The 26525-nt window shown below is 42.5% G+C and overlaps 1 protein-coding gene across 1 annotated transcript in view; it reads right to left on the bottom strand.

Annotated features, from left to right (window-relative positions):
* Positions 1-20619, bottom strand: part of LOC112252174 (C-Jun-amino-terminal kinase-interacting protein 3) — a 74969-nt gene extending 54350 nt beyond the window's left edge. Inside the window, exons 1-2 of the mRNA XM_042322167.1 lie at positions 19604-20619; positions 1893-2013 (exon numbers count right to left, since the gene is read on the bottom strand). Of these exons, the coding sequence (XP_042178101.1) occupies positions 1893-2013; positions 19604-19903 (421 nt within the window). The 5' untranslated portion in view covers positions 19904-20619. The remainder of the gene's footprint in view (positions 1-1892; positions 2014-19603) is intronic.
* Between the last annotated feature and the right edge of the window lie 5906 nt (positions 20620-26525).

The following is a 26525-nucleotide window of genomic DNA, read 5'->3' as shown; positions in this document are numbered from 1 at the left end:
ATGCAGACTCACGGTGTGTGCGGTAGTTCTGAGTCGTGAAGACTCACATTGTGCTAGTTCTGAGTTGTGCTAGTTCTGATTAGTGCACACTTGCAGTGTGCTAGTTTTGAGAAGTACACACTCACTCTGGTCGAAGCAGTTCTAGCTCTGAGTAATATTACACAGTTTTTTAGTACTGAGGTACTACTCAATCTGGTTGGAGTAGTTCAGGTTATTATAGTTCTATACTCACTCTGGTCAGAGTAGTTATAGTTTTTAAACATTGATGAGCAACAGAAAAACACATACAGAATCGATGTGTTGTCTTATGTAAACAAAGTCTGATCCATCGCACTGCTGGGCATATCTGTCTCACTGTAAATGCCATGAGATACAGTGCAATCACCTGCAGCTGTTTATCCCATGTAATGGGCAAATGGCATTGTCAACATCAAATTGTCAGAGTACTTCTAGTTATTAAGTCTATACTCACTCTTGATGAAGTAATTCTAGTTATTAATAGTCTATACTCACTCTGGTCGGAGAAGTTCTAGTTATTATAGTTCTATACTCACTCTGATCGAAGTAGTTCCGGTTATTATAATTTTATACTCACTCTATTTGGAGTAGTTCTAGTTATTAAGTTTAAGGGTGTTTTCACAAATAGTCCTCTTTAAAATAACTGATCTCAGTCCTCTTTAGTGAACTCTGGGGTAAAAAAAAAAAGCTAAAGAACTCAATTCCCTTTGTATTCACACTGCCTGTCACGCCTGCTCCGGCTTCCCCTCTCTGGCGCTCGAGGGTGCCAGGCTGCCCTTCATTACCCCACACCTGTCACCATCATTACATGCATCAGCGCTCATTGGACTCACCTGGACTCCTTTACTTTGTTGATTACCCCTCTATATCTGTCTGCTCCTCAGTTTGTTCCCTGTGTCATCATTAATGTTGTTACATTTTCCCCAGTCCAGACGATGTCCTTGTTTGTTTCTTGTATATTATCCATTAAATGTACACTCCCTGTACTTGCTTCTCATCTCCCAGCGTCGGTCCTTACACTGCCCTTGACTTCGAATGAGTACTCAACTCTTTTGCCTGTTCACTTAACCTATTTTGTGGTCCGAGTCTTCTTTGATTTCACATTGCAATGTTTTAAAAGGAACCAATGTCTTTTTCCAACATTTAATCAATGTACTCTGCGTTTTTACAAAGTGCAGGACAAGCCATTCCATCAGAACTTGTTATCATACAGATATTTATTAATACTTATATTTTGGAAGATAATAGATTGCATTTAGTTAAAAGATGAGACATAATAATTATAATTTCTATGAACATGTAAATATTATTGGTTACAGAATAAATAGCAGAAGAATAACTGCAGACAAATAATGCTATAATTGAAAATTCTACACCCAATGTAGTCTACTGCCCCTTTAAGAGCTAAAATAGATTTTGTACCCTATGTTGTGATTCTCACCAAGGATATTGTTGTCATCACACACTATTCAAACCCCACATGGAGATAAACAGGTTAGAATATCTCTTTATAGATCACATATTGCAAACAAATAATATTTTTCTGCGAACCGGCAGATAATCATCCTCTCTCTTTTGTGGCACCAACGTGAGGGGTTATGGGAGGGGAAACAGTGTTGCAGTATTCTAGTATGTGGTGTGGGAATAATAACAAGCGAACCTGTGTAGCTTTGTGTTCACATTGCCCTAAAAAAAGTAAACCGGACCAAGGAATTCAAGGGAACCGAACTGACCACTTCTCGAGTTCGGTTCGCTTTGGGGTCCCTTTTGAGGGGTCTGAGTTCCTTTGGAGTGTTCACACTGGACAACAAATTAAGCAAAGTTCACAAAAAATGTCAGAAAGGGACCAAGTGTGAAAACACACTAATACTCACTCTGGTCAGAGTAGTTCTTGGTCTTGAGCTCCAGTTGTTTCCCCTGCAGTTCCAAGCTCTCCACATGAGTCTGCAAGTCCTTCTTCTCCCCCTCCAATGCATCCTCAAACTCTATGAATTTCTGTGGGAGAGAACAACCATACACAGTCAGTCAAAACACTATGGGCTGGTTTCCCAGACACAGATTAAGCCTAGTCCTGGACTAAAACACTGACTCAAGGGAGAATCTCCACTGAAATGTTTTTTTTAGCCCAAGACTAGATTTACTCTGTGTCCGGGAAACCGGCCCTAAACATTTTTATGGGAGAGAACATCCACACAGTCCTCAAACTCTAGGAATTTCTTCGGGATAAAACAACCAATAATGAATTCAGGAAGTGAACTGAAATTACAAATCAAGAATGGAAAAATCTTCATCAAAAATAAAATAGATAGGAATTACAGCGCACTCGGAAAGTATTCAGACCCCGTGAATTTTTCCACAATTTGTTACAGCATTATTCTAAAAATGGATTACAATTTTTTTTAGCTTCATCAATGTCCACACAATAATGACAAAGCGAAAACTGGTTTTTAGAAATGTTAGCAAATGTATTCAAAATAAAAAAACAGAAATATCTTATTTACATAAGTATTCAGACCCTTTTGCTATGAGACTCGAAATTGAGCTCAAGTGCATCCTGTTTCCATTGATAATCCTTGAGATGTTTCTACAACTTGATTGGAGTCCACCTGTGGTAAATTCAATTGATTAGACATGACTTGGAAAGGCACACGCCTGTCTATATAAGGTCCCACAGTTGACAGTGCATGTCAGAGCAAAAACCAAGCCATGAGGTCGAAGGAATTGTCCTTAGAGCTGCTAGACAGGATTGTGTCAAGGCACAGATCTGGGGAAGGGTACCAAAACATCTCTGCAGAATTGAAGGTCCCCAAGAACACAGTGGCCTCCATCATTCTTAATTGGAAGAAGTTTGGAACCACCAAGACTCTTCCTAGAGCTGGCCGCCTGGCCAAACTGAGCAATCGGGGGAAAAGGGCCTTGGTCAGGGAGGTGACCAAGAACCCGATGTTCACTCTGATAGATCTCCGGAGTTCCTCTGTGGAGATCTGAGAACCTTCCAGAAGGACAACCATTTCTGCAGCACTCCACCAATCAAGCCTTTATGGTAGATGGTAGAGTGGCCAGACGGAAGCCACTCCTCAGTAAAAAAGCATATGACAGGCCGCTTGGACTTTGCCAAAAGGCACCTAAAGGACACTCTCAGATTCTCTGGTTTGATGAAACCAAGATTTAACTCTTTGGCCTGAATGCCAAGCGTCACATCTGGAGGAAACCTGGCATCATCCCTACGGTGGTGGCAGCATCATGCTGTGGAGATGTATTTCAGTGCCAGGGACTAGGAGACTAGTCAGGATCGAGGGAGAGATAAACGGAGCAAAGTACAGAGATATCCTTGATGAAAACCTGCTCCAGAGACCTCAGACTGGGGCAAAACTTCACCTTCCAACAGGACAACGACCCTAAGCACACAGTCAAGACAACTTCAAGACAAATCTCTGAATGTCATTGAATGGCCCAGCCAGAGACCGGACTTGAACCCAATCGAACATCTCTGGAGAGAGCTGAAAATAGCTGTGCAGCGAAGCTCCCGATCCAACCTGACAGAACTTGAGAGGATCTGCAGAGAAGAATGGGAGAAACTCTTCAAATATAGGTGTGCCATGCATGTAGCGTCATACCCAAGAAGACTCGAGGCTGTAATCTCTGCCAAAGGTGCTTCAACAAAGTACTGAGTAAAGGATCTGAATACCTACAGTGGCAAGAAAAACTATGTGAACCCTTTGGAATTACCTGGACTTCTGCATAAATTGGGTCATCAAATGTGATCTTATCTTCATCTAAGTCACAACAAGACACACATAGTGTGCTTAAACTAATAACACACAAATTATTGTATCACAGTGTAGGTTGGAAAAAGTACATGAACCCCTAAGCTAATGACTTCTCCAAAAGCTAATTGGGGTCAGGAGTTATCTAACCTGGAGTCCAATCAATGAGACGAGATCTAAGATGTTGGTCAGAGCTGCCCTGTCCCACAAAAACACTCACAAAGAGTTTGCTATTCACAAGAAGCATTGCCTGATCTGAACCATGCCTCGAACAAAAGAGATCTCAGAAGAACTGTTGACTTGCATAAAGCTGGAAAGGGTTACAAAAGTATCTCTAAAAGCCTTGATGTTCATCAGTCCACGGCAAGACAAATTGCCTTAAAACGGAGAAAGTTCAGCACTGTTCCTACTCTCCCTAGGAGTGGCCGTTCTGCAAAGATGACTGCAAGAGCACAGTGCAGAATGCTCAATGAGGTAAAGAAGAATCCTAGCGTGTCAGCTAAAGACTTATAGAAATCTCTGGAACACACTAACATCTCTGTTGACGAGTCTACGATACGTAAAACACTTGAATATTTGAATTTTATTTTAAATCAATTTTAGAATAAGGCTGTAACGTATCAAAATGTGGAAAAAGTCAAGGGGTCTGAATACTTTCCGAATACACTGTACATAGGAAAAAGTAAATTATTTTCAACCCTATTGTATGCAGCATAACAATTTACCAATTACATGAATGCATGGTGTGTGGTAAATGGCTCACATTGTAAAATATATTATATTGATACACTCTTAGTAAAAGGGGTTCCAAAAGTTTTTTTTAATCTAGATTAGAATCTAAAAAGGTTCTTCTACTGCCGTCCCCAGGTAAGAACCATTTGAATAACCGTTTTGAGTTCCAGATAGAACCCTGTATGAAAAGTGTTCTACATGGAACCCAAAAGGGTTCTCCCACAGGGACAACAGTAGAATAACCCTTTTAGATGATAATCTAGATAAAAACCTTTATTTTTAAGAGTGTATAATATAGCATATTGCACAGTATGAAATGTCTCTCATAAAATAACACTGCCAGCAACAAGGACTCAGAGATATTCATTTTCAATGACACTTTCTGCTTCTTTCATGGACAGCTAGAGGATAATGGGTCAAATTAACTGCTAGTATTGTTTGGGACGGGGCGAGTCACAGAGAAAGATGCGTCAATAACATCTACCCTGTCATCTCCAATCACAAAAACCAGGGTCACAGTCCCCTCAGAGCCTAGTTCCTCTAGGTTTCTTCATAGGTTCCTGCCTTTCTATAGAGTTTTTCCTAGCCACTGTGCTTCTTACATCCGCATTGCTTGCTCTTTGGGGTTTTAGGCTGGGTTTCTGTATAAGAACTTTGTGACATCTGCTGATGTAAAAAGGGATTGATAAATAAATGTGAATAAATGAGATTTAGAAACCTGAAAATAAAATGTTAAACGTTCATGTATCAGCATATCTCCTCCATTTCAAAGTGTTTTGTCCCATGTCGTACTAACTGAACCAGGCCCTGCTCTCCTCTCTCTCTGTACAGGAATCAGAAAACAAACAGAAACTAACACAGCTGTCTGGCCTGCCTGCCTTCCTTCCAAGGGCTCTCTCTGCAGTATGCAGAGTTTTATAAAGCCTTGCACAATGGGCCGGCCGGGCTGCAGTCTTACGACTGTAATCCCCCGACTGTAGCGAAACCCTGCCTGCTGCTAGAGATATGCTCTACCATCGTCTGGCTGACCTCAAATAACAGGAACCGGGAACATAGGGAGGCAAAACTGCCAAAGTTAGGGACATATGTCCATTTTCTCACCCAGTACGCCCCTAAAAATGCTCCTATGACTCCTAAAAGTCTATGGCACTCCTATTCATGGAGCCTGTGAATTGCCATTTTCCTACAAATGCCCAATTGCTCCCTGACCTCAACGAATAGACAACCCCACCCCATCTCACCTCATCTCCCTATTCCCTACACATTGCGCTACTTTTGACCGGGGCCCATGGTGCACTATAGGGAACATGGGTCAACTCCAGTCTCACCAGTTGACCAAAGCAAGGCAGCACCATGAGAAAACAATAGCAACGCGCTGCAGTCTCTCACTCACTCACCACCACCCCCCCCACAATATACTATTACACCAAGGGCAACTCTCCTTCTGACCCCACTGCCCTTCAAATCCCCTCCCCAGGACACTGCTTGCCCCTGGGCCCCCCCTCCTCCCCAGCCAGACCCAGCAGCATCCACAGTAGGCGGTGGTCTGGTGAGAAGATAGCCTAACGCTAGATGCAGCCAAAACAATAACAGGCTCTCTTTTTAATCACAGGAAATGAATTGAAGCGCCACGCAGTGGAATGTGGCATTTCTATTCTGATAGTACATACTGTATTTCAATCAATAAATCACATTGCATATTGCTATTTAAAAACATCATATGTCACATAGTGCTTTATAGCATATAGGGATCAACATGTTGAGGTCTCAAACCTTCAGGAATCAAACAATAATCATTAATGGTCCTTTGAACAAATGTATCTACATTTCAGCCTTAGCGTGACTGTGGTTGTCAATTACACTCTTTTGTGGATAAAATAGAGACTTAGGGAGGAATCATAGAACATGTTGTTGCATTTATGTACCAGTGGGTACCCTATCCTCGATATAGTGCACTACCTTTGACTACCTATAGGCCCTGGTCAAAACTAGTGCACTATAAAGGGAACAGGGTGCCATTTAGGTCTGTCTAAAAGCCTTGTAATCTGAGCCTTGACAATTACTCCCAAAGGAAGCACATGGCACAGGGAGGAGATTCCAGCCAGGGTGTGGGCTGTCTTCTCTCTGGACTTGGGAAGATGTTCCCTCTGTCTCTCTCCATCTCGGTCTCTTGTTCTTTCACTCTGTCTGCCTCTTTCTCTCTCACTGGGAAGAATTTCTCTCTCCCTCCCTTTGTATCTCTCCATCTCGGTCTTGTTCTTTCGTTCTTTGTCTACCTTTCTCTAACTCCCTCTGTGTTTCATACTTAGGCTGACTGGCTCTCACTCAGGCAAATGAGAAAAAAGTGCACTCAGAATATCCGGAAGACCAAAGTTTGTTACTTTAAGGAGCAGCTCTCTCTCTGTGGGTCGAACCCCAAGAAGTTCTGGAAAACAGTTAAAGACCTGGAGAATAAACCCTCCTCCTCACAGCTGCCCATGTCCCTGAAAGATGATGTGGTTGTTACTGACAAGAAGCACATGGCTGAGCTTTTTAAATCACCACTTCATTAAGTCTGGATTCCTATTTGACTCAGCCATACCTCCTTGCCCGTCCAACATTTCCTCATCTCCCACCGCTTCTAATGTGTCTAGCCAGAATGCTCCTCCCTCTTTTTTCCCCTGCCCCACTACAAAGTTTCTCCTTGCAGGCGGTCACTGAGTCCGAGGTGCTAAAGGAGCTCCTTAAACTTGACCCCCAAAAACCATGGTTTAGACCCTTTCTTCTTTAAGGTTGCTGCCCCTACAATCGCAAAGCCTATATCTGACCTTTTTAACCTGTCTCTCCTCTCTGGGGAGGTTCCCATTGCTTGAAAAGGTAGCCACAATTTGTCCTTTATTTAAAAGGGGGAGATCAAGCTGATCCTAACTGTGATAGGCCTATTTCTATTTGCCCTGTCTATCAAAAGTGTTGGAAAAACTTCTCAACAATCAACTGACTGGCTTTACTGATGTCTATAGTATTCTCTCAGGTATACAATCTGGTTTCCACTCAGGTTATGGATGTCACTGCAACCTTAAAGGTCTTCAATGATGTCACCATTGCCCTTGATTCTAAGCAATATTGTGCTGCTATTTTTATTGACTTGGCAAAAGCTTTTGATACGGTAGACCATTCCATTCTTGTGGGCCGGCTAAGGGGTATTGGTGTCTCTGAGTGGTCTTTGGCCTGGTTTGATAACTACCTCTCTCAAAGAGTGTAGTGTATAAAGTCAGAACAGATGCTGTCTCAGCCACTGCCTATCACCAAGGGTGTATCACAAGGCTCGATCCTAGGCCCCAAGCTCTTCTCAATTTACATCAACAACATAGCTCAGGCAGTAGGAAGCTCTCTCATACATGTATATGCAGATGATACAATCTTATACTCAGCTGGCCCCTCCCTGGAGTTTGTGTTAAACGCTCTACAACAAAGCGGTCTTAATGTCCAACAAGCTTTCTCTGCCCTTAACCTTGTTCTGAATACCTCCAAAACAAAGGTCATTTGGTTTGGTAAGAAGAATGCCCCACTCCCCACAGGTGTGATTAATACCTCTGAGGGTTTAGAGCTTGAGGTATTTAACCTCATGCAAGTACTTGGGAGTATAGCTAGATGGTACACGGTCCTTCTCTCAGCACATATCAAAACTGCAGGCTAAAGTTACATCTAGACTTGGTTTACTCTGTCACAATCGCTCCTCTTTCACCCCAGCTGCCAAACTAACCCTCTTATGCCTCACTCCCCCCTATCTGAGATATCTACTGCATCCTCCACATACATCACCCGTTCTGCCAGACACATTCTGTTAAAGGTTCCCAAAGCACACACATCCCTGGGTCGCTCACCTTTTCAGTTCACTGCAGCTAACAACTGGAACAAGCTGCAACAAACACTCAAACTGGACAGTTTTATCTCCATCTCTTCATTCAAAGACTCAATCATGGACACTTTTACTGACAGTTGTGGCTACTTTTCGTGATGCATTGTTGTCTCTACCTTCTTGCCCTTTGTGCTGTTGTCTGTGCCCAATAATGTTCGTACCCTGTTTTGTGCTGCTGCCATGTTGTTGCTACCATGTTGTTGTCATGTTGTGTTGCTACCATGCGGTGTTAGCATCGCAGCAACACAACATGTTGTTGTCTTAGGTCTCTCTTTATGTAGTGTTGTCTCTCTTGTCATGATGTGTGTTTTGTCCCATGTTTGTATTGAATTTATTTGTATTTTTAATCCCAGCCCCCGTAGGAGGCCTTTTGGTAGGCCATCATTGTAAATAAGAATTTTTTGTTAACTGACTTGTCTAGTTAAATACATACATTCTCCTCTATATCCCCGTTTTATGGCGTGTATTCCTGCTCAGAATTCCATCTCTCTTTTCCTCTGTATCGCTCTCTCTCCATTCCCTCTATCATTTCTAAACTCTCTCTCATCCCCTCTCCCATATTGCCCCCTCCCCCTCTCTCTCTTTCTGTCATAAGCACAAAATCAGGTTACAGTGCCAGCCTCCCTCAGTGTACAATTGATTTCCCATAATGCACCCTGCCCCATCCCCCCACAACTCACTACATCACTGTCTCAGGCAGTGCCTTAAACCAATCCCTGGGTCGCATCTAAAACATTTATGTTTGAAATGGCATCTGTGCACTCGTATGTTCACTGCTGCATTCAAAGTTCGAAACCACCATAGCAAATATAGTGCACTATGGTCTCATTGTAAATTGAGCTCTGTTGTAAAGGTTATAACTCTTACCTTTATAACATTACCTGCACAATGTAATGTGATAATTACTGTTACTTTAATGTATAGTACACTATTCTTCAGTTCATCATGAAGTCTTTAATTCATATAATACAGTTATAAAACAGTACCTGAGTTACTCCAAAGGACTTTCACTATATCTTTACAGGTTGTCATTATCGTTATTTATGTTTGTTGGAGCAAGCACTATTTCATCCAAATACTTATCACATTTTCTGACCAGCACACTTACTAATGTAATGAATATGATGGGAGACGGAGAGCTGGTTTCAAGCGCAGGGTGCAGCAGGTGTTTATTTGTAAAGGACCACAGGAGGAGGCAGGTAGCTGGGTCCAGGGGCAGGCAGAAGGTCATACACAGGGGTCCAAAAAGGCAACAGTACAGGCAGGGAGAAGGCTAATGACATAGTCCGGGATATCAGGCAAGAGATTGATGACAGGAAATTCGATAGGCAAAAAGCCATCGTTAGTGAGGATAGCCAAAACTACGGTGCACAGGAGGATTAATACAGGAAAAAACAGAGCTCCGAATAGAAGTGTATCAAAACAAACAATACCTCACAATGATTGTGTGCCAAGAACTGAACTAATTAGTGTGTGTAAATGACATACAGGTGTGTGAACAGGTGATCAGAATTCAGTTTATTGGGATCTGGAGAGTGAGCTATGTTCAGGGGATCTGTGTTTGAGAGTGTGATCTAGAAAGTGGACTGGAAAGTGAGCTGCGTTCAGGGGATCTTCGTGCTTGAGAGAGTGAGTTGGAAGCAGACCTTACAACTAATTCTTGCACATGCTATTTTTGTGTCACTTGCTTCAAAAAGCATATAAATGGCACCTTATTCCCTATATAGCCCCATGGGCCCTAATAAAAAGTAGTGCCTAGACCAGGAATAGGGTGCTAATTGGGACGCAGTCGATGTGACATGGTATATAACTGTACACACACGTGACTAAGCATCATGTGGCATTGGACCTTTATTTTGGGTAAAACCCTGCACAGCTGTCTGCTTATACTATACTAGAATGTGTCTAGGATAACACTAGCAACGGTCATTAAAATTGTTAAAAGATTTTAAAAACAATTCTAATAAATTCAAACAGTTGGACAATGGATGAAGATACCCTAAACGTTTTGAATTTATAGCACATAAAACATTTTACTGGAATGGAAACATAATGGAGTTCAGGGATTTTGGTGGGATATTCAATTTAATTGTCAAATGTCACTCTTTTTGTTAGAATCCACTTATGTTCTAATGGTATCAGGTATTTATTTTATTTTGTGTTAAAAGTATGTGCCTCATTTCCATAAATTTCCATACAGTGTCTTTGGAAAGTATTCAGACCCCTTGACTTTTTCCACATTTTGTTACGTTCCAGCCTTATTCTAAACTGTAAAACAAAATCCTCAGCAATCTACACCCAATACTCCATAATGACAAATCGTAAACAGGTTTTTATAAATGCTTGCAAATGTATTAAATATAAAAAACAGAAATACCTTATTTACATAAGTATACAGACCTTTTGCTATGAGATTTGAAATTGCACTCATGTGCATCCTGTTTCCATTGATAATCCTTGAGATGTTTCTACAGCTTGATTGGAGAACCCGATGGTCACGCTGACAGAGCTCCAGAGTTCCTCTGTGGAGATGGGAGAACCTTCCAGAAGGACAACCATCCCTGCAGCACTCCACCAATCAGGCCTTTAATGACCAGACAGACGTAAGCCACTCGTCAGTAAAAGGCACAAGAGCCCGTTTGGAGTTTGCCAAAAGGCACCTAAAGACTCTCAGACCACGAGGAACAAGATTCTCTGGTCTGATGAAGCCAAAATTGAACTTTCCGTACGGTGAAGCATGGTGGTGGCAGCGTCATGCTGTGGGGAGGTTTTTCAGGGACTGGGAGACTAGTCAGGATTGAGGCAAAGATGAACGGAGAAAAGTACAGGAGAGATTCTTGATGAAAACCTGCTCCAGAGCGCTCAGGACCTCAGACTGGGGTGAAGGTTCACCTTCCAACAGGACAATGACCTTAAGCAAGATGGCGCTGATAGAGATGACAGCATCGCTTCTAGTCCTTAGGAAACTGTGCAGTATTTTTTTAATTTGTATGTATTATTTCTTACATCGTTACCCAGAAAAAGTATTATTACATACAACCGGGAAGAACTATTGGATATCAGAGAGATGTCTACGACCAGGAATACGACTTTCCAAAAAGCAGATCCTTTGTCTGCACCTCCCAGGGTGTTTGAATTGGTTCCAGAGGTTGACCCAAAACGACGCCGCCGGAGGGGAGGGTGCCAGAGTGGTCTTCTAGGGAGGCTTCGGATGTGCGCACACCACCCACCGCTTCAGAGTATATTACTCGCTAATGTCCAGTCCCTAGTTGACAAAATCAGGGCAAGAGTTGCTTTCCAAAGAGATATCCGGGATTGTAACGTTCTCTGTTTCAGGGAAACATGGCTAGCCGGGGATATGCTGTCGGAGTCCATACAGCCAACGAGATTCAGTGCATCGCGCCGACAGGAATAAACCTCTCTCCGGTAAGAAGAAGCATGGGGGTGTATGTTTCATGATTAACGACTCATGGTGTAATTGTAACAACATTCAGGAACTCAAGTCCTTTTGTTCACCTGACCTAGAATACCTCACAATCAAATGCCAACCGGATTATCTCCCAAGAGAACTCCCCTCTGTTATCATCACAGCCGTGTATATCCCCCGCAAGCAGATACCAAGACGACCATCAAGGAACTTCACTGGACTTTATGCAAACTGGAAACCATATATCCTGAGGCTGCATTTATTGTAGCTGGAGATTTTAAACAAAGCTAATTTGAGAACAAGGCTACCTAAATTCTATCAGCATATCAATTGCTGTACACGAGCGAGTAACACGCTCAACCATTGCTACTCTAACTTCTGCGATACATACAAGGCCCTCCCCCGCCCTTCTTTTATCAAATATGACCATGACTCCATCTTGTTGCTGGCCTCCTATAGGCAGAAACCAAAACAAGAAGCACCCGTGCTTAGGTCTATCCAACGCTGATCTGACCAATCCGATTCCACGCTTCAAGATTGTTTCGATCACGTGGACTGGGATATGTTCTGGGTAGACGCAGATAATAACTTTGACATATACGATGACTCAGTGAGTGAGTTGAGATGTTGTACCCGCTGTGACTATTAAAACCTTCCCTAACCAGAAAACGTGGATTGATTGCAGCATTTGCGCAAAACTGAAAGCATGTACCAATGCATTTAATCATGGCAAGGCGACTGGAAATATGTCTGAATACAAACAGTGTAGTTATTCCCTCCATAAGGCAATCAAACAAGCAAAGTGTAAGTATAGAGACATAGTGGAGTCGCAATTCAACGGCTCAAACATGAGATGTATGTGGCAGGGTCTAAATTACAACAATACTGAATGAACACTTTTATTTTAACTTAATATAATACATCAATCAAATCAATTTAGCCTCAAATAAATAATGAAACATGTTCAATTTAGTTTAAATAATGCAAAAAAAAATTGTTGGAGAAGAAAGTAAAAGTGCAATATGTGCCATGTAAAAAAGCTAACGTTTAAGTTCCTTGCTCAGAACATGAGAACATATGAAAGCTGGTGGTTCCTTTTAACATGAGTCTTCAATATTCCCAGGTAAGAAGTTTTAGGTTGAGGTTATTATAGGACTATTTCTCTCTATACCATTTGTATTTCAAATACCTTTGACTATTGGATGTTCTTATAGGCACTTTAGTATTGCCAGTAACAGAATAGCTTCCATCCCTCTCCTCGCCCCTACCTGGGCTCGAACCAGGAACACATCGACAACAGCCACCCCCGAAGCAGCGTTACCCATCACTCCACAAAAGCCGCAGCCCTTGCAGAGCAAGGGGAACAACTACTCCAAATCTAAAAGCGAGTGACGTTTGAAACGCTATTAGCGCGCACCCCGCTAACTAGCTAGCCATTTCACATCGGTTACACCAGCCTAATCTCGGGAGTTGATAGGCTGCTGGCAAACACACGAAAGTGCTGTTTGAATGAATGCTTACGAGTCTGCTGCTGCCTACCACCGCTCAGTCAGACTGCTCTATCAAATATCAAATCATAGACTTTATAACATAACACAGAAATAGGTCATTAATATGGTCAAATCCGGAAACTATCATTTCGAAAGTAAAACGTTTATTCTTTCATTGAAATACAGAACCGTTCCGTATTTTATCTAACGGGTGGCATCCATAACTCTAAATATTCCTGTTACATTGCACAACCTTCAATGTTATGTCATAATTCTGGCAAATTAGTTCGCAACGAGCCAGGCGGCCCAAACTGTTGCATATACCCTGACTCTATGTGCAATGAACGCAAGAGAAGTGACACCATTTTCCTAGTTTAATATTGCCTGCTAGCATGAATTTCTTTTAAATAAATATGCAGGTTTAAAAATATATATACTGTGTATTGATTTTAAGAAAGGCATTGATGTTTATGGTTAGGTACATTCATGCAACAATTATGCTTTTTTCGCAAATGCGCTTTTGTTAAATCATCCCCCATTTGGCGAAGTTGGCTGTCTTTGTTAGGAAAAAATAGTCTTCACAGTTCGCAACGAGCCAGGCGGCCCAAACTGCTGCATATACCCTGACTCTGTTGCACAGAACGCAAGAGAAGTAACACAATTTCCATAGTTAAAAGAAATTCATGTTAGCAGGCAATATTAACTAAATATGAAGGTTTAAAAATATATACTTGTGTATTGATTTTAAGAAAGGCATCGATGTTTATGGTTAGGCACACATTGGTGCAACGACAGTGCTTTTTTCGTGAATACATTTGTTAAATCACCCGTTTGGCGAAGTAGGCTATGATTCAATGATAAATTAGCAGGCACCGCATCGATTATATGCAACGCAGGACAAGCTAGATAATATCAACAACCATGTGTAGTTAACTAGTGATTATGTTAAGATTGATTGTTTTTTATAAGACATATTTAATGCTCGCTAGCACCTTACCGTGGCTCCCTTGCTGCACTCGCATAACAGGTAGTCAGGTGGCTGCAGGTAGTCAAGTGTACCTATGATGAAAATTACAGGCCTCTCTCATCTTTTTAAGTGGGAGAACTTGCACAATTGGTGGCTGACTAAATACTTTTTTGCCCCACTGTAGGCATTACAGACTCGGTCAGGGAGAAGTTGAAAATGTCAGTTAAGACTCTTGCCAGTTGGTCCGCGCATGCTCTGAGTACATGTCCTGGTAATCCGTCTGGTCCCGTGGCCTGGTGAATGTTGACCTGTTTAAAGGTCTTGCTCATATCGGCTACGGAGAGTATGATCTCACAGTTGTCTGGAACAGCTGGTGCTCTCATGCATGCTTCAGTGTTGCTTGCCTCAAAGCCAGCAAAAAAAGACATTTAGCCCATTTGGCAGACTCACGTCACTGGGCAGCTCGTGGGATTTCCCTTTGTAGTCCATAATAGTTTACAAGACAACTTGTAAATGTGAAAATACTGGTTTCATTGTAGGCATATTTTTGTCCATAATAGTCTGTGTCCAATACAATTATTGTATTGAATAAAATGTAATGAAATACAGTACATTCACATCAGAATCACAAATTTGGCAGAATCCTTCTGCAAACACACAAGCACACTGAACTGATCACCAACCTGGCCCAGGCACAATCCAGGCAGGCACTATACACAGGCCCCTATACTCATTGAACCACCACTGATGATGTTACATAGATAGGCCTTTCCACGGTCTCTGATCTGCTGTGTTGATAGGGATGGGCCATTAGGCCAGATATGAGTACTCACTGCATGCAATCGAAGGTGACAGAGATGGCGCCGACAGAGATGGCCGCCTCGCTTCGCGTTCCTAGGAAACTATGCAGTTTTTTGTTTTTTTACGTGTTATTTCTTACACTAGTACCCCAGGTCATCTTAGGTTTCTTTACATACACCCGAGAAGAACTACTGAATATAAGATCAGCGTCAACTCACCATCAGTACGACCAAGAATATGTTTTTCGCGATGCGGATCCTGAGTTCTGCCTTTACAACCAGTGTAACCGAGTGGATCACATGCAGCGACCAAAAAAAAAAACGACTCAGAAAAAGAGGGAAACGAAGCGGTCTTCTGGTCAGACTCCGGAGACGGGCACATCGTGCACCACTCCCTAGCATTCTTCTCGCCAATGTCCAGTCTCTTGACAACAAGGTTGATGAAATCCGAGCAAGGGTAGCATTCCAGAGGGACATCAGAGACTGTAACGTTCTCTGCTTCACGGAAACATGGCTAACTGGAGAGACGCAATCCGAAGCGGTGCAGCCAGCGGGTTTCTCCACGCATCGCGCGGACAGAAACAAACGTCTCTCTGGTAAGAAGACGGGCGGGGGCGTATGCCTTATGGTCAACGTGACATGGTGTGATGAAGGAAACATACAGGAACTCAAATCCTTCTGTTCACCTGATTTAGAATTCCTCACAATCAAATGTAGACCGCATTATCTACCAAGAGAATTCTCTTCGATTATAATCACAGCCGTATATATCCCCCCCCAAGCAGACACATCGATGGCTCTGAACGAACTTTATTTAACTCTCTGCAAACTGGAAACGATTTATCCGGAGGCTGCATTCATTGTAGCTGGGGATTTTAACAAGGCTAATCTGAAAACAAGACTAAATTTTATCAGCATATTGATTGCGCAACCAGGGGTGGAAAGACCCTGGATCATTGTTACTCTAACTTCCGCGACGCATATAAGGCCCTGCCCCGCCCCCTTTCGGAAAAGCTGACCACGACTCCATTTTGTTGATCCCTGCCTACAGACAGAAACTAAAACAAGAAGCTCCCACGCTGAGGTCTGTCCAACGCTGGTCCGACCAAGCTGACTCCACACTCCAAGACTGCTTCCATCACGTGGACTGGGAGATGTTTCGTATTGCGTCAGACAACAACATTGACGAATACGCTGATACGGTGTGCGAGTTCATTAGAACGTGCGTTGAAGATGTCGTTCCCATAGCAACGATTAAAACATTCCCTAACCAGAAACCGTGGATTGATGGCAGCATTCGTGTGAAACTGAAGGCACGAACCACTGCTTTTAATCAGGGCAAGGTGTCTGGTAACATGACTGAATACAAACAGTGCAGCTATTCCCTCCGCAAGGCTATCAAACAAGCTAAGCGCCAGTACAGAGACAAAGTAGAATCTCAATTCAACGGCTCAGACACAAGAGGTATGTGGCAGGGTCTACAGTCAATCACGGACTACAGGAAGAAACCCAGCCCAGTCACGGACCAGGATGTCTTGCTCCCAGGCAGACTAAATAACTTTTTGCCCGCTTTGAGGACAATACAGTGCCACTGACACGGCCTGCAACGGAATCATGCGGTCTCTCCTTCACTGCAGCCGAAGTGAGTAAGACATTTAAACGTGTTAACCCTCGCAAGGCTGCAGGCCCAGACGGCATCCCCAGCCGCGCCCTCAGAGCATGCGCAGACCAGCTGGCCGGTGTGTTTACGGACATATTCAACCAATCCCTATACCAGTCTGCTGTTCCCACATGCTTCAAGAGGGCCACCATTGTTCCTGTTCCCAAGAAAGCTAAGGTAACTGAGCTAAACGACTACCGCCCGTAGCACTCACATCCGTCATCATGAAGTGCTTTGAGAGACTAGTCAAGGACCATATCACCTCCACCCTACCTGACACCCTTGACCCACTCCAATTTGCTTACCGCCCAAATAGGTCCACAGACGATGCAATCTCAACCACACTGCACACTGCCCTAACCCATCTGGACAAGAGGAATACCTATGTGAGAATGCTGTTCATCGACTACAGCTCGGCATTCAACACCATAGTACCCTCCAAGCTCGTCATCAAGCTCGAGACCCTGGGTCTCGACCCCGCCCTGTGCAACTGGGTACTGGACTTCCTGACGGGCCGCCCCAGGTGGTGAGGGTAGGCAACAACATCTCCTCCCCGCTGATCCTCAACACTGGGGCCCCACAAGGGTGCGTTCTGAGCCCCCTCCTGTACTCCCTGTTCACCCACGACTGCGTGGCCATGCACGCCTCCAACTCAATCATCAAGTTTGCGGACGACACAACAGTGGTAGGCTTGATTACCAACAACGACGAGACGGCCTACAGGGAGGAGGTGAGGGCCCTCGGAGTGTGGTGTCAGGAAAATAACCTCACACTCAACGTCAACAAAACTAAGGAGATGATTGTGGACTTCAGGAAACAGCAGAGGGAACACCCCCCATCCACATCGATGGAACAGTAGTGGAGAGGGTAGCAAGTTTTAAGTTCCTCGGCATACACATCACAGACAAACTGAATTGGTCCACTCACACAGACAGCATCGTGAGGAAGGCGCAGCAGCGCCTCTTCAACCTCAGGAGGCTGAAGAAATTCGGCTTGTCACCAAAAGCACTCACAAACTTCTACAGATGCACAATCGAGAGCATCCTGGCGGGCTGTATCGCCGCCTGGTATGGCAACTGCACCGCCCTCAACCGTAAGGCTCTCCAGAGGGTAGTGAGGTCTGCACAACGCATCACCGGGGGCAAACTACCTGCCCTCCAGGACACCTACACCACCCGATGCTACAGGAAGGCCATAAAGATCATCAAGGACATCAACCACCCGAGCCACTGCCTGTTCACCCCGCTGTCATCCAGAAGGCGAGGTCAGTACAGGTGCATCAAAGCTGGGACCGAGAGACTGAAAAACAGCTTCTATCTCAAGGCCATCAGACTGTTAAACAGCCACCACTAACATTGAGTGGCTACTGCCAACACACTGTCAATGACACTGACTCTACTCCAGCCACTTTAATCATGGGAATTGATGGGAAATGATGTAAATATATCACTAGCCACTTTAAACAATGCTACCTTATATAATGTTACTTACCCTACATTGTTCATCTCATATGCATACGTTGATACTGTACTCTATATCATCGACTGCATCCTTATGTAATACATGTATCACTAGCCACTTTAACTATGCCACTTGGTTTACATACTTATCTCATATGTATATACTGTACTCGATATCATCTACTGTATCTTGCCTATGCTGCTCTGTACCATCACTCATTCATATATCCTTATGTACATATTCTTTATCCCCTTACACTGTGTATAAGACAGTAGTTTTTTTTGGAATTGTTAGTTAGATTACTTGCTCGTTATTACTGCATTGTCGGAACTAGAAGCACAAGCATTTCGCTACACTCGCATTAACATCTGCTAACCATGTGTATGTGACAAATAAAATTTGATTTGATTTGCTTTGATTTGATTTGACAGACTGACCAGGTGAATACAGGTGTAAACTATAATCCCTTACTGATGTGACTTGTTAAATCTACTTCAATCAGTATAGATGAAGGGGAGGAGAAAGGTTTAAATATGATTATTTTTTAGCCTTAATACAATTGAGACATCAAATCAAATTTATTTATAAAGCCCTTCTTACATCAGCTGATCTCAAAGTGCTGTACAGAAACCCTGCCTAAATCCTCAAACAGCAAGCAATGCAGGTGTAGAAGCATGGATTGTGTGGACATGGATTGTGTATGTGTAAATGTCACATTCAGAGCATGGGCAAGACAAAATATTTAAGTTCCTTTGAATGGGGTATGTGCCAGGCGCACCGGTTTGTGTCATGAACTGCAATGCTGCTGGGTTTTTCCACAATCAACAGTTTCCCGTGTGTATCAAGAATGGTCCACCACCCAAAGGACATCCAGTCAACTTGACACAACTGTGGAAAGCATTTAGAGTCAACATGGGCCAGCATCCCTGTGGAATGTTTCTGACACCTTGTCGAGTGGAAGCCCTGACAAATTGAGGCTGTTCTGAGGGTAAAAGGGGAGGGGGGCTGCGCAACTCAATATTAGGAAGGTGTTCTTGATGTTTGGTATTCTCAGTGTATATTACATTAGGCCCTATGAGCTCTGGTCGAAAGTAGTGCACTATATAGGGTATAGGGTGCCATTTGAGACGTAACCGTTGTTATTTAGGCCTAAAAATAAATGGCCTACAGAAGGAATGTGAATGGGATGTGGGTATAGCTTATAAATGGTTCGTTTTGGGGTTTATTTTTGTGAAACTGTCATACAGTGGCAATGAAAACTGAACTGCTATTGAAGGTGAATGTATGTGCTGTGATTATTAGTAATGGATATGGCTAGTGATAAAGACACTGGTCGAGTCTTTATAAACAAAACAGCCATGGATGGAGTAAATGCACCCTCACCTCCTCTGCCTGCTTGCGCAGCGCCTTCTCGCGCTCGTACTGGGTGATGAGCTGCTCGTTGTCCTCCTTCAGCAGCTCGAGCTCCACCTCGTGCTCCTGGTTCTCCGTTAAAACCGAATCCAGATTCTCCAGAACGTTCACCACCAGCGGCATGAGCTCCTTGACCACTTCCTCGTCGTAGCTGATGATGAGGCGCTCAAACTCCCGGTAGATGCTGTTGGCCAGGCCCGACACCCGCTCCGACATAACGGACACCGAGCCATAGTCGTCCTGATAGACAACCTCATCGATTTCCATCATCTTGGCAAAATGAGGCCTGGGTCCGATACCAGATGTGAGATGATGTTGCTTAGATAGGCCTACCGTTATAAAACACGTTTACCAAGACGAAAGAGAAAATACTAATAATTGAAATTATAATCCATTCGGATTAATCATCAATAAAACATCACCTGTGTCATTCCATATCCCGAACGATTTCAAAGATTGCTATCATTTGGGTAGTATCCATGTTTGGCAGTTAGGATTTCTAACCTTGAACTACTAAATTATACTGAGACATTTTAATTCACAAAAAATATATAGGCTATTTACAGGGAGTTAGAGACACCGCCCTCCTCGAGCCAACAACCACTGCTGCACCGCAGCCTCGAGGACGGAACGACGCACCCAGCTACAGCCTTCCTTGCGACAGCAACATCCAATTCCGGTAGCAGTCGGTTCCGTCCTTACCTACCAGTGTATCGACCGTGGTTGAATACATAACGATTGAGAAATATGTCCTCAACAATACACCTGCCGCTCAGCAGCCGGAGCCATGGACCCCAGCCATTACTGTGAGGATTCGAAATCGGTAAAAATAAAGAGGATAACGGTGTTCCCTTTTGCCGCCAACACCCAAGCCGCCCCTTAAATCATATTTGATCCGGTTTTTGCTACTGTTGTTGTTCTCGGCTCTGGACGATGCTGTTCGGTGTCGGTGGCGCTGTCGGCTCTGGACTAGTATTCTGACAGCAGCACAAACGATGACGTCACTTTCGTATGGTAATGTCAAGACCTTCTAAATAAAAGCCCGCATATCAAAACATTTCAATGTGGATAACTCATTCAAATGATATTCCATTTTAATCAATGGACACTTGTATTGTGCCAACAACAAAATGCAAAAAGCTATTTATAAAAACAAAAAATATGGTAAAAACACACACATTTTGACCAAAAATGTTGATAAAACGTCTCGGTGCTCATAGGCCATTAGACATAAACATTACACAACAAGTTGGAAATCGCAAATTCAACAATGAGTGGTTTGTAATAAATAGTGTCTAACTACAAGCATTGCAAAGCAATCACTAGCCTGCTATTCAGTGGATTGGCTGTGTGGTCCAAAGTCTGGATTTAAGGGGCTATTTTCCAAGTTTAAAAGGATAAACATTCAACATTGACTATGGTGTCAATCCAGCATGATTCCTGCAGCGCTCAAAACAACTGGAATCTCAGAACTGGGAAATCTGATTTCAGTGAGTTCAAGCAAACTGGGAACACTGACTGAAAAAATAAATTTTCAACTGCCATCCAACTCGGAATTGCAAGTCAGGAACTCTGGCCTCTTTCTAGAGCTCCAACCTGAAGATCACTGAAGTCATAATTTTTCAACCTTGTTCCCAGTTGTCTTGAAAGCACCATAAATCCAGAGAATGGCAGAATTTGATGTTATTTTATTTATTTAACTAGGCAAGTCAGTTAAGAACAAATGATTGTTTACAATGACGGTCTACCCCGGCTAAACCCTAACCAGGACGACGCTGGGCCAATTGGGAGTCCCATGGGGCGGCGCACAATCACAGCTGGTTGCGATACAGCCTGGAATTGAAACGGGGTCTGTAGTGACGCCTCTAGCACTGTTAGGATCACCACTTTATTTTAAGAATGTGAAATTTCAGAATAGTAGTAGAGTGATTTATTTCAGCTTTTTTCTTTCATCACATTCCCAGTGGGTCAGAAGTTTACATACACTCAATTAGTATTTGGTAGCATTGCCTTTAAATTGTTTAACTTGGGTCAAACTGTTATACAGGGTTGAGGTCAGGGCATTGTGATGGCCACTCTAATACCTTGACTTTGTTGTCCTTAAGCCATTTTGCCACAACTTTGCAAGTGTGCTTGGGGTCATTGTACATTTGTAAGACCCATTTGCAACCAAGCTTAAACTTCCTGACTGATGTCTTGAGATGTTGCTTCAATATATCCACATAACTTTTATTCCTCACAAAGCCATCTATTTTGTGAAATGCACCAGTCCCTCCTGCAGCAAATCACCCCCACAACATGATGCTGCCACCCCCGTGCTTCACGGTTGGGATGGAGTTCTTCGGCTTGCAAGCCTCCCCCTTTTCCCTCCAAACATAATGATGGATATTATGGCCAAACAGTTCTCTTTGTTTCATCAGACCAGAGGACATTTCTCCAAAAAGTGTGATCTTTGTCCCCATGTGCAGTTGCAAACCGTAGTCTGGCTTTTTTTTAATGGCGGTTTTGGAGCAGTGGCTTCTTCCATGCTAAGCGGCCTTTCAGGTTATGTCGATATAGGACTCATTTTACAATGGATATAAAATGTTTTATACCTGTTTCCTCCAGCATCTTCACAAGGTCCTTTGCTGTTGTTCTGGGATTGATTTGCACTTTTCACACCTAAGTACGTTCATCTCTAGGAGACAGAACGTGTCTCTTCCTGAGTGGTATGACGGCTACGTGGTTCCATGGTGTTTATACTTGCGTACTGTTGTTTTTACAAATGGAAGTGGTACCTTCAGACGTTTGGAAATTGCTCTCAATTATGAACCAGACTTGTGGTGGTCTACAATTGTTTTCCTGAGGTCTTGGCTGATTTTTATTTTTATTTTCCCATGATGTCAAGCAAAGAGGCACTGAGTTTGAAGGTAGGCCTTGAAATACATCCACATGTACACCTCCAATTGACTCAAATGATGTCAATTAGCCTATCAGACTCTTCTAAAGCCATGACATCATTTTCTGGAATTTTCCAAGCTGTTTAAAGGCACATTCAACAAAGTGCATGTAAACTTCTGACCCACTAGAATTGTGATAAGTGAAATAATCTGTCTGTAAACAATTGTTGGAAAAATGACTTGTGTCATGCACAAAGTAGATGTCCTAACTGACTTGCCAAAACTATAGTTTGTGAACAAGACATTTGTGGAGTGGTTGAAAAACAAGTTTTAATGACTCCAACCTAAGTGTATGTAAACTTCTGACTTCAACTGTACAATATTTTTTTATTAGCTAGAGAAGAATGGATTAATTTTTTCAATAATAGCTAAGGCCTAGTTATCACGTTTCACATTGGATTTATTAACTACAAAGGCAAGGCGCATTTTTAATTCTGGTGCCGCTCTGCACACACAAGCTTGTTAGCTTGCTAGCTCAAGCTTGTTAGATAGCTCAAAGTTCCTTCATAGAACCAATCCTCCTAGGTATAACTCTGTGGACTTAATTCAGATAATGCATGTCATAACAAGATCAGTAGCTCTTCAAGCCTGCTCCTCAACTTGCACTAGCTCTCTCCACCCATAAAATGTTGTACCATAGGCTACACTTGTCTGTCCATCATGCATGTAAAGAACTAGCTTACCTGCCTTTCCAAATCATGTCCAATCAACTTAATTTACCACAGTTGTACTCCAATCAAATTGTAGAAACATCTCAAGGATGCTCAATGGAAAAGGGATGTACCGGAACTCAATTTCGAGTTTCATAGCAAAGGGTATAAAAAAATATACAACACAACTGATTGGCTCAAATGCATTAAGAAGCAAAGAAATTCCACAAATTAACTTTCAACAAGGCACTGTTATTTGAAATGCATTCCAGGTGACTACCTCATGAAGCTGGTTGAGATAATGCAAAACTGTCATCAAGGGTGGCTACTTTGCAGAATGTAAAATATAAAATACTTTTTTGGATTACTACTACATGATACCATATGTGTTATTTCATCAATGTAGATAATAGTAAAAATAAAGAAAAACCCTTAAATGAGTAGGTGTGTTCAAACTTTTGACTGGTACTGTAAGTATTCACACCGATGAGTCAATACATGTTAGAAAGCACCTTTGGCAGCGATTACAGCTGTGGGTCTTTCTGGGTAAGTCTCTAAGAGCTCTGCACACCTGGATTATACAATATTTACACATTATTACTTGTCAAATTCTTCAAGCTCTGTCAAGGTGGTTGCTGATCATTGATAGACAGACATTTAAGGCTTGCCATAGATTTAAGCCCATTTAGGCTACTCACAAGGATTCAATGTCATCCTGGTAAGCAACTCCACTGTATATTTGGCCTTGTGCTATAGGTTATAAAAAGTCACACACAGTGGTCCCAGGGTTAAAGGTTAATTTGTCTACCAGTGTCTGTTGGAAAGCAGATTGAACCATGTTTTTCTCTAGGATTTTGCCTGTGCTTAGCTTTATTCCATTTCTTTTTATCCTAAAAAAAATCCCTAGTCCTTGACGATGACAAGCATACCCATAACAGGTTGCAGCCGCCACCATGCTTGAAAATATGAAGAGTGGTACTCAGTGATGTGTTGTTGGATTTGCCCCAAACATAAAGCTTTGTATTCAGGGCAAAGTTAATTTCTTTGCCACATTTTTTGCAGTTTTACTTTAGTGCCTTTTATAGAGCCCCACAGTGGAGGTGTCATAATACCCCCAAAAATCTAGCGGTCAAATCTAGCGGAAATGGTTCCAATCGTTTTCCCATACGGTATTTTAGAAACACTTCAAAGAAGGGCTGTGTTTCGTGTCGGCTTACCTTGGCGTGACGTTTTGATAACCATGTAAATCTCTCAGACAAGGAGACTTTTATCATGTACTCGGCTCTATTTACTCTTAGTTTTGAAAATGCTAAATAGTATCAAAGTAGACATCATCCAAAACTACAAATCCCTGAAAACTCCTGCACGTCATCTCTAGCCGACACCTTTACTTACATGTATTGTGACAATTTTAAACTTGCACAAGACAGTTCACAGAATTGCCCATTTATCAAATCACATTTTCTGGTCACATACACATGGTTGGTTAGCAGATGTTATTGCAAGTGTAGCAAAATGCTTGCTCTTCTAGATCCGACAGTGCAGCAGTATCTAACAGGTAATATCTAACAATTCCACAACAAAACCTAATACACACAATCTAGTAAAGGAATGGGATAAGAATATATAAGTATAAAATATATGGATGAGCAGTGACAGAGCAGCTAAGATGCAATAGATAGTAAAGAATAGAGTATATATATAAAATGAGTTATGCGAGATATGTAAACATTCTTAAAAGTGGCATTATTAAAGTGGCTAGTGTTCCATTTATTAAAGTGGCCAATGACATCAAGTCTGTAGGTAGGCAGCCGCCTCTTTGTGCTAGTGGTGGCTGTTTAACAATCTGATGGCCTTGAGATTGAAAAACAGCTTCTATATTTTTTGGCTTCCTGTGACATTGGTTGTAGGTGTCTTGGAGGGCAGGTAGTTTGCCCCAGGTGATGCGTTGTGCAGACCGCACCACCCTCTGGAGAGCCTTGCGGTTGTGGGTGGTGCAGTTGCCGTACCAGGCGGTGATACAGCCTGACAGGATGCTCTCAATTGTGCACCTGTAAAAGTTAGTGAGGGTTTCGGTGGGGGGGGGGGTGTAAATACAGGCAAATATAAGTCCCCTTGTCCTAGAGATTTACAGGGTTATCAAAATGTCATGCCAGGGCATGCCAGGACAGCCCTTATTTGTGTTTCTAAAATACCCTATGGGAAAAATGGTGGAATAACGATTGGAACCATTTCTCTGTTTGACTGCTAGGTTTTATGAGTATTATGACTCATACTGTGGTACTCTATTGCAAACAGGATGCATATTTTTATTTTATAAAGGCTTACTTTTCACTATGTCATTTAGGTTAGTATTATGGAGTAACTACAATTTTGTTGATCCATCCTCAGTTTTCTCCTATCACAGCCATTAAACCAACTGATTTAAAGTCACGATTGGCCACGATTGGTTTCCTTCCTTTCTGGCAACTGAGTTAGGAAATACTTTGTAGTGACTGGTTGTATTGATATACCATCCAAAGTGTAATTAATAACTTCGCCATGCTCAAAAGGATATTTAATGTCTGCTTTTTGTGAATTTCTGTGTTTGAAATTCACTGCTCAACTGAGGGACCTTACAGATAATTGTGTGTGGGGTACAGAGATGAGGTAGTCATAAAATAAAATAAATGTTAAACACTATTATTGCACAGTGTGAGTCCATGCAACTTATGTGACTTGTTAAGCACGTTTGACTCCTGAACTTATTTAGGCTTGCCATAACGAAGGGGTTGAATTACTAAAAACAATTCCACTTTGACATTATGAGGAAGTGTTTAGGCCAGTGACAGAATATGTAAATTGAATCCATTTTAAATTCAGGCTGGGTGAGTGGTGGAAAAAGTACTCAATTGTCATACTTGAGTAAAAGTAAACATATGGGTGTTTCTATAAATAAAGGGGCCAATGTGTGACATCAGGGTCAACATTTCAAAATGGTTTGATATACATTTAAATATGATTTTCTGGGCCCTCACACTGTCAGCTTACCAGTACACTATAGTGTACAGAGCGAGGAAGGACAATGCAAAACGCGCTCAGCCATCTCCCTCTACCAGAGATGCCCGCCACAACTGTGGTGCCTCCTGAGACAATTTTCCTAATGGAGAGATTGTCGAACTCACCTGTGAATGCCAAACAGATCAAACAGTGGACAGACCGGGATCCTATCCTGGCCCAAGTGAAAAGATTCCTTATGCAGGGTTGGCCTCCTGTCATAGAGGATAAGGGACTGAGACCTTATGCAAAGCGCAAAACTGAGCC

This window comes from Oncorhynchus tshawytscha, linkage group LG01, assembly GCF_018296145.1.
Source record: "Oncorhynchus tshawytscha isolate Ot180627B linkage group LG01, Otsh_v2.0, whole genome shotgun sequence".
In the NCBI taxonomy this organism is placed as follows: Eukaryota; Metazoa; Chordata; class Actinopteri; order Salmoniformes; family Salmonidae; genus Oncorhynchus; species Oncorhynchus tshawytscha.
Note: the sequence above shows the minus strand (reverse complement) of the source record. Positions and strands in the feature narration are given on the sequence as shown.